This window comes from Physeter macrocephalus, chromosome 2 (assembly GCF_002837175.3).
Source record: "Physeter macrocephalus isolate SW-GA chromosome 2, ASM283717v5, whole genome shotgun sequence".
Classification (NCBI taxonomy): domain Eukaryota; kingdom Metazoa; phylum Chordata; class Mammalia; order Artiodactyla; family Physeteridae; genus Physeter; species Physeter macrocephalus.
Window position 1 is genome coordinate 105,272,636 of NC_041215.1, and position 9,808 is coordinate 105,282,443.

Here is a 9,808-nt window from a genome sequence, read left to right on the forward strand (position 1 = left end):
GTGCTTACACTGAACAGGCTTGTGCCAGCTGCAGCAGAGCTGGGATGGCACCCTTTGTGCTGTCAGAGCAGAGATTTTCAAAGGAAATTTTGACCAAAGCTCCTAGAAGGTGTGGCTCCCTCATGCTCTCGGCTGTGGAATCGTGCTAAGGGGTCTGTAAGCAGCAGCAGGAGAACCCCCGTAACAAGTGGTCTTTCCCAACTAGTTACAGTAACTGCTACTCCAGGATGGGCAGGCTCCTAGATGTGTTTCCTTCAGCGTCTGAAAACTAAACCAATTCTCTGACAAGCTTCTGGATGGGACATGTACTCACCACCTAGGCCCTTTCAGGGACATCATATTGAGTTCAAGAGCTTTGTCGAGAAATCTTTTTTCTAAAGCATCATCTCCTTTGGTGTTGCCAATGCAGAATGGAATATTCATCTTGCTTCTATTGGGGGCTCCACTGGACATCGATTCTAATAGTAGCTTTTCCTTTTCAACCACTTCCCAAAATTATAGTTCTCTTTTTTTGTCTAGCAGCTTTGGATGGTTCCTTCACGGATGGAGAAGTTATCCACCGGTACTCTGACTTGGCACTCCTTCCATCTGGAGGACTTTTTTGATAACTGCTTTCATCACAGAATGATCAACAAGTGGATTTTTTCTTATATCCAGAATGATCAGAGTTCTATTGGTTTCAAGGGTCTTTAGTAAAGCCTTTGCTCCTTCATTGGTGAGGCCACACTGCTGCAGATCAAGTGCTGTCTCGCCAAGCCATGGCTGGAAGAAGCTCTGGATACAGATCGGGGCAGACGGTGCTCAGGAGCGGCGCCCAGTCCACCCCACGGAGGCGGTCGGCGTTGAAGTCCAGCAGGCCCTCCCGCAGGGAGGCGCGCACGGCGGGAGGAGGCACCGAGTCCTGCAGCGCGCACAGGTCCTCACAGCGCAAGAAGAGGTCAGCCGCGCTGTCCTGGCGCAGCTTCACCGAGTTATCATGGCCCGAACGCGGCCTCGGGGACGCTGGCTGCGGATATGATGCCCACACCCGCCTGGGGGCCCCGGCTCGCCTCCCGGCCCCTCGGGCGCCCACCGCCCGGCGGCTGCGGCCCCGCAGCATCTGTAGTTTTTCAAATGACAAACCAAGTAGCTAGACCATTGGAAATAGCTCCAGAGTAAGCAAAATGTAACAAGGTTCTTAAAGAGGAGTATTGGCCAGAGTTCTGTCCAGCTGAGTGGAATAACCACATCTATTTTTGATTCTGCATGGCTGAGCTTTAGGCTGAACAGCCACAGTAGCCCAATGTTCAGCTTATCTGAACCATGAGTGAACCTGGCCCAGGTATTTAGGAGCACATCTGTGAATCCAGGGCTCCACTGAGTCAGTGGCTTTGCTTCAGGTGGCAGAATGAAGGATAAGGTTCCACCAAAATTGGTTGCTGCCACTTTTTCATACAAAACCAAAATGATGCTAGGACCAGGTCAGATGCACTCCTGAACACACTACTACCATTTGACCAGAAAAGCCTGCTGCTTTAGGCCTTACTTGAAGCATGTTGATTTGCAAGTTAGGTGACATAAAGCGCTAAGTAGAATGCCCAAAGTGATGTACATATAGTCTCCCATTCCCAAAGAGTTCAAAAATATGTTGGGCCTCCTTTTAGGTGGTGGGTGGCCAAAGAGACAGCACTTTTTCTTTGACTGCCAAAGGAATTGAGCATTGTGAATCTGCCCACATAGTCTCAAGAAAATTTACTTGGCAAGCAGGCCCTTGAATTTGTCAGGGTTTATCAGCCACCTCTGTTGGTAGAGGTGTGATACCACCACAGTCAGGGCCTTTGAAACTGAGGTTTTTGACTTGCTAACCAACAGGGCATCATCTACATCTTTAGACATGAGAGGGTGGAGGCACTTACTTAAGTCCTGATCCACCCACGTGTGGCAAATGGCAAGGAGTTACTACATATGGCGGTGCCTTGAGTGGGAGAATTCCCTCTTGACCCTTTATGAATATTTACAGTATAGGCATGTAACACATCAATTTCAATATACAGTGGGCAGTGAGAGATATAACAACAGTACACGGACTCAGCAGAGAAGGCCCTACCCATAAGGTTACTTTAACATAACATTTCTCCACACTGCAAGTTTTGCCCAAACCCTATCAGTTGATTTCAGATTAATCTACATGTCAAGGGCTACAACAGCTACACTAGCCATCAGGAGATTATTATTTCCAGACTGGGAGCACAGGGGAACAAGGGTGTGAGGGAGGTTAGCCTTTGGCAGACAGCTGGAGCAGCAGGGAGGCCCCTTATCTCAGGGCTGGAACCCCTCCCCCCTTGTGCACCTCCTTGCTTCCAGAGTGCCTCTGGGCTCAGGAGTTCCTTTCCTTCTGGCACATTCTACTACAGCTCCACGCTGGAGTCTCTGGGGCCTATATCCAGCAGAGCTGTACAGCTACGTGCCCTTCATCTCCCAGGAAGGTTCCCCCAGGATACAGGGCTTTTTCCTGAAAGCAGATGAGGTCATCCCTGCTCACTGGGTGTTTTTCTTTCCTTTTTTTAAAATCCTGTCTCTCACCACTCAGCCTCTGAACAGTTATTTACAGGTAGGATAAGTGGAAGACCCCTACTGCTTGCCCCTTCCCCACCATCACCACCACTTGGGTGAGAGCATTTGCTACTAAAATCCAGGAAATCTCACATTCCCTAACCCAGCCTGTAGGGGCCCTTTATCCTTCCTCTTCCAGAAAGTCTTGTCTCTTGTCAGTATCCCATTCTCATTGCCCAAACTATCAAGAACGGTACAGGTTCTAGAATTTTACCTCCTTACAAGCTATGAAGCTCTCCTGCTACAGTTTCATGAATGCTAGCAGAAGACTCCTGGGTCAGAAACAAAGGACTTGATTATTTACGGCAAAAGCCCCATTGAGCCAAGGATTTTCTTCAGGGGCAGAGTGAGGAAGAAGGTTTTCTCAAAGGTGTAATTGTCACATTTTCATGAAAAGCTGAGATACTGCTGGGGCCAGGCTGTCTGTGGTCTTGAATATACCATTTCCATTTGACAAGCGAGGCTTACTGGGCCCCTTCCACCTTGTTAGTTGCGGGGCCCAACCTGACCCATCCTAAAATAAGAATAATAAGCCGAAGAGTCACGGAGTTCATACAAGTAAGGTGTTCACTTTTGACAAGAGCTCAGTAACTCTTCGTACTAGGTAATCAAGGTAATAACTGCTTTTCAAAAGGGGTAAACCTGGTACCTGTGCCAAAGCAGGAGAAGTCCAAAACCCTAAGAGAGGTCTTCAGGCAGAAGCTCTAAATCAGCACAGAGATTTGTAGCTCAAAGGAGTCATTAGGATTGTAGGGGGACTTCCCTGGTGGCGCAGTGGTTAAGAATCTGCCCGCCAATGCAGGGGACACAGGTTCGAGGCCTGGTCTGGGAAGATCCCACATGCTGCGGAGCAACTAAGTCCGTGCGCCAACAACTACTGAGCTTGCGTACCACAACTACTGAAGCCCACGCGCCTAGAGCCCGTGCTCCACAACAAAGAGAAGCCACCACAATGAGAAGCCCGCGCACCGCAACAAAGAGTAGCCCCCACTCGCTACAACTAGAGGAAGCCCGCGCACAGCAATAAAGACCCAACACAGCCAAAAATAAATAAATATATAAATTTATTTTTTTAAAAAAGGATTGTAGGATCCCAAAGATAGTGTATCACAGCTTGCTGGACAGCTTCTAACTCAGCTTGTGGCTTGGGCCCCACTGAAAAGATGCTGATTTGTAGGTTAGACAAGATAAAGAACCATGTAGAATGCCCAAGTGAGGCACGTACTGACCCTCATACAAGCAAGGTGCTGGGCCTTCTTTTACAGTGTTGGCGGGAGGGGGTGGGGCAAAGAGACAACACTTTTTGTTTTTGCTTTTATTTGACTGCCACAGGACTGACATTATTAATCTTTCCAAATAGTCCTAATAAACTTTACCTGGTAAGTAGTTGCCCGAATTTTATCAGGGTTTACTAGCCACTTCTGCTGGTGGAATGTGATTAATACCATTTTCAAGGCTGTTGAGATTAAGGCTTTAGACTTGCTAACCAGTAGGATATCATCCATATAGAGAAAGCTGTGGAAATCTAAATGTAGAAGCACTCATGCTAAATCCTGACCCACCCACTGCTGGCTAATGGCAGGTGAGTAGTTACCTCTGGGGGAGTACTAAAAACATACGCAAACTGATCTTGATCCTCAGGTGTCAGTGGTACGGCAAAGGTGGTGTTGGCGACATCCAGGATAGCATACCAAATGCCATCAGTCTGGGCAGTGGATTCAGTTAGTCACAATATCTGGAATAGCTTGGATATGGAAGCAACAACTGGATTCAGTTGGTGATAATCCACTGTAAGTCTCCAACTCCATTAGCAAATCTCACTGGCCACACAGGGATGCTGTACTGAGATAACGCATCTCTTAACTTTCCCAGCTGCCTTTAAGTTCTTCATGGAGGCTGTGATTTCCCTCTGTCCTCCTAGGATTCTATAATTTTTCTGTTAGACCATCTGGGAGGGCACAGGAAGACAAGTTGGGTAGTGATTTACAATTCCCACCAGCACCTCTCTAAATATAGCTCTTCCAATCCCTCTGGCACTTATGGGATGGACATGAACAAGTATATAACACAATGATTCCTACTACACATTCAGATGTAGAAACAACAGTACATTCAACTGACCTAAAGAGCCCTATCCACAAGGTCATGTTAGTTCCCTTCCCCACTGTGAACCCTGCCTAAATTCTATAAGCTGAATCCAAGTGACTTTTCCTCCTATAGGTTCAGATAAGATAGAGACTTGGGCATCCACAACCAACAGAGCCATAAAAGTTTGGGGTCCTTCCCTCCCTGAAATGCTCCAGTGAACTTGGATGGCTATTTAGGGCCTTCTTTCCCCTTTAGTGATGGGAAGACCCTGGCTCCACCTCTAATCATGTTTCTTCTTAAAAGAGCTGAGATTAAGATAAGGGGAAAGGGAGGTGTCATGCAGTGCAGAAGGAGAAAGCAACTCCAGGCCATTTAACAAGACTTCACATTTACATTTAATTTTGGGTGGTGTAGCAGCAATTCATGGCTCAACCAAATGAACTTCTAATGTTACTGGTCTTTCCAACACTCTGTATCAGGCAGCACAGTCTTCATAGCTGACACCATCTATTTCACCTTTGGGAATTCCTTGACTCAGCAGCCGTCACCACACTGCTTTCTAGATAGGGTCATGAGGTTTGTGTATCCTCAGGTGACTTCAACTTGGTTTGCACAGCAGCACAGCAGTGACCTACTTTGTGGAGTCCACATCAATCCAGGGCATCTGCTGTCCTATTACCATGATGACATCTCATAATTTCTTGCCTGATTCCAACATAAGGGCTAAAGGAGTTTTCCAGGACACCAGAGCTGACTGCAAGAATTTATATTTCTTTGGGTCAGTTTCTAATTTCCTAGTGGATCACGTTCATCAATATTGTGTACCTAATTCAGGGCACTAAGAGCCTGAATACTAGTTAATGCCTATGTATGGTTTCCCAGAAGAGTTCATCTATTTCAGGGAAGTCTCCCCAAGAGGGCCAAAACTACCTTAGAGCAGGCAGAACCCCTTACAAAAAACTCTGAAATCTTCTTGTTGTTTTGAAATGGATGTAAGATTGTCACTATATACTGCAGGAGTAGTTGGCCCTAAGATGGCCCAGCTGTTGCCACCCTTCCTTTACAGGTATTACACAGTCTGTACCTTCATATCCCAAACAAACCAGCTAAAGTTCTAATGATTCACTTGGTTTCTGCTCATAGCAGTCATGAATTCTCATCCTGTCATCTTTAGTGGAGGTATGCATCTCTGTAACTGTTGTCAGAGAGTAGAATCTTCTGCCTACCCAGGACAGATCTTAGCAGTAATTGTTAAAATGGAACAGATTGAGGTGGATCATCAGACTGGCAAGGAAGTCTCCCCACCTAGAGGATAATTAACAACAACCAGGGCACTGTTCAGGCAGCTGTTTTTGAACCTACTTCCTCACACCTGGCTTGCAACCGCCTCTCCAACTGTCCCTCATTAACAGGCAATAAAGTGGAAGGCTATTTATTGCCTGATTTACCATACAACTAAGTGTGTTCACTACCATTTTCCATGGGTTTCCCCAAAATCCAGCTGATCACACAACATCCTTATCTATCATCCTTCAGAAAGCCATGTCTGTCAGTATCCCATCTTATCACCAAAGTTGTCAAGAACTTACCCTACTTGTAAGCTACCAAGTTAGCTTGCCACAGTTTCATGGATGCTGATAGTAGACCTCAAAGAACAGCTTATTACTCAGAGCAATTGCAGGAACCAGAGTTTAAGCATTTTTGCATCCGTTCCTCAAGCCTTAATTCCCACAAGGTGATGTGAAGAGGGCCGCACCTGCACATGCAATGGATTACATTTCAGGACAGGAACCCTGTGCCTCTTACAAGATGTGCAGAAATGCAAGAGAAGTATGGAGAACTGTCTCCCAACAAAAGGGAAAGATTTATGGAATGATGTTCACTACATATTAACTATTAACGCTAGTAATTTCCAAATGGCAGAATTATAGGCTCTTTCCTCTTGCATTTTTTGGGGAATTGCTTGAATTTTTATAAGCATGCATCATTTTCAGTTCTGTACTTTAAAAAATGCATTATGAACATTCAGGTCAAGATGATAATTTGAGTTTTTACAAAGTCCCTGTAAAATGAGCAGAGAGATACAAAAATAGAAGAAAATCTGTATGCATACTAAAAAACTGGGAAGATTACTAATTAGACTTAAGGCAGGAATTAGAATTCCTCTAAAATGGTTCAACTAAAGAGGCTTTAATATAAATGAAAGTTGTGTGTATGAATAAGGAACCAATAAATGATATTGAGGGCAACAGCGAGAAGATGTTATTCCATCCAGCCAGAGCCCAGTGATATGACAGCTGGAGTCATGGAGGTTGGGAGCACCCAGTAGGAGCTGTAGATATGAAGGAAAACCCATTGCCAGAACCACAGCATCAAAGTAGGAAGAGAGTAGGACAGAAAAACCCCAAATTTTCTTTCCCCTCTTGCTCTCCAATATCCTGGCAGTGCTTGTCATTTGCTGGACCTAACTGGAAGTCAGCTAGAGAGACAGGCTGGTGAGGCAGCACATAGGGGTCATCCTCTTCAGGCAAAACAAAACAACAACAAAAATAACAGGACAGAGAAAGGTGGAGAATAGATTAGGGTGGGAAGGAGATGGAAAATAATAAGCACAGATACTGCCCACAGTCCAAAAATATTTCTGTAAGATACAGTCAAGATGAAATCAGATTGAAGGGTTGACCAAGCAACCTGGAATTTACTAAATTCAAGTAAAAGCCTGACTTGAAAGAAAGTGAACAGAATCCTGCCCCCCTCAATGGAAACACACATTTCCTCAAGTTCATAGCATCTGCAATTAGTCTAGGGTACCAGCTAAGTTAAGGTTCAGTGATGTGCTCTTGCATGTACTGCTTCAGGTTGTATATATTTTTTCCTATTCCTCACAGGCAACTGAAGGCCTACTTGCAATGTTAAAATTATTGGAAATATAATATGACTCCTTTCCCTTTTTCTGGCACCAAAAGATTTAAATGAACAATCTCTGATAAAATCCATCTCAGATACCAAAGCAAAACAGACCTTCCAGAGAAAAGTGTGAACAAAGGGAAAAATGATAAGAAATTTTAAATTATCTATTTCAAAAGAAGGTCTATTTTAATCAATTGGAAAAGTTTCCCCTTACTCCTATTTTAATCTCTGTTTTATAGTCTCAGTTTCAAGAATTTATTACATCTGTGAAAAGAAAACATATAGATTAGAAAAACCAGTGAAAAATTATTGAATTAAAAATTATAGTGGATAAAATAATTGTAAGGTGCATTTCACTTGCATGACTTGGGTCGACTCGAAGTGCAGAGTTAGCAGAGACAATGAGTTTGGAAGATCATGGCATGTTTTCCACTAGTCTATCAATAATTATTTAAGGATTTAAATTTCATAAATGGAATTCATGGCATAGTAAAGGCAATTAAATTCAAATGGATGGGACTTGCTGGCAAGATGGAGGAGTAGAAAGATGTTAGCTCACCCCTTCTTAGAAGAACACCGAAATCACAACTAACTGCTGAACAACCATCGACAAAAAAAACAACAACGCTGGAACCTATCAAAAAAAAAATACCCTACACCCACAGACAAAGAAGAAGCCATGACGAGATGGTAGGAGGGGCGCAATCGTGACAAAATCAAATCCCATACCTGCCGGGTGGCCAACCCACAAACTGGAATATAATTATATCGCAGAAGTTCTCCCACAAGAGTGAAAGTTTTGAGCCCCATGTCAGGCTCCTGAGTCTGTGGGTCTGGCAACGGGGATGTGGGGAGCCACCAGAGAATCTGGCTTTGTAGGTCAGTGGGGTTTGATTGCAGGAATTCTACAGGAATGGGGGAAACAAACTCCACTCTTGCAGGTGCACACAAGGTCTAGTGCACACCAGGATCCAGAGAAAAAAGCAGTGACCTCATAAGAGACTGGGCCAGACCTACCTGCTAGTATTGAAGGGCTACCCACAGAGGTTGGGGGGGCAGCTGTGGCTCACTGCAGGAAAAAAGACACTGGCAGCGGCAGTTTTGGCAAGTACTCATTGGCGTGAGCCCTCCTGGTGGCCACCATACCCCCGACACACCCTCCTCACACACCCCCATCACCCCCACCCCCGTGAAAACCTAGCCACACCCAACAGCCTATAGGCTCCAGTGCTGGGATGCCTCAGGCCAAACAACAAACAGCATGGGAACACAGCCCCACTCATCAGCAGACAGGCTGCTTAAATCTGCCTGAGCATGGCCCTGCCCACCAGAGGAACAAGAAAGAAGAACAAACAAAGGCCAAAGAGAGTAGAAGAAAAGAAATAATCATAAAGATGAGAGCATAAATAAATGAAATAGAGATGAAGAAAACAATAGAAAAGATCAATGAAACTAAAAGCTGGTTCTTTGAAAAGATAAACAACATTGATAAACCTTTAGCCAGACTCATCAAGGAAAAAAGGGAGAGGGCTCAATTCAATAAAATTAGAAATGAAAAGGAGAAGTTACAATCAACACCACAGAAATACAAAGGATCATAAGAGACTACTATAAGCACCTATATGCCAATAAAATAGACAACCTGGAAGAAATGGACAAATTCTTAGAAACGTACAGTCTCCCAAGACTGAACCAGGAAGAAACAGAAAATATGAATAGACCAATCACAAGTACTGAAATTGAAACTGAAATTTTAAAACTCCTAAAAAACGAAAGTCCAGGACCAGAAGGCTTAACAAGCGAATTCTATCAAACATTTAGAGAAGAGATAACACCTATCCTTCTGAAACTATTCCAAAAAAATTGCAGAAGAAGGAACACTCCCAACCTCATTCTATGAGGTCACCTTCACCCTGATACCAAAACCAGACAAAGATACCACAAAAACAGAAAATTACAAGCCAATATCACTGATTAACATAGATGCAAAAATCCTCAACAAAATACTAGCAATCCAAATCCAACAATACATTGAAAGGATCATACACCATGATCAAGTGGGATTTATCCCAGGATGCAAGGATTTTTCAATATCCACAAATCAATCAGTGTGATACACCACATCAACAGACTGAAGGAAAAATCCATATGATCATCTCAATAGATGCAGAAAAAGCTGTTGTCAAAATTCAACAACCATTTATGATAAAAACTCTCC

General features: G+C 44.2%; 1 protein-coding gene across 1 annotated transcript in view; it reads right to left on the reverse strand.

Annotated features, from left to right (window-relative positions):
* Positions 1 to 453, reverse strand: part of C2CD6 (C2 calcium dependent domain containing 6) — a 75,896-nt gene extending 75,443 nt beyond the window's left edge. Inside the window, 2 exon segments of the mRNA XM_055079359.1 lie at positions 9 to 59; positions 314 to 453. Of these exon segments, the coding sequence (XP_054935334.1) occupies positions 9 to 59; positions 314 to 453 (191 nt within the window).
* Positions 454 to 9,808: the final 9,355 nt, after the last annotated feature.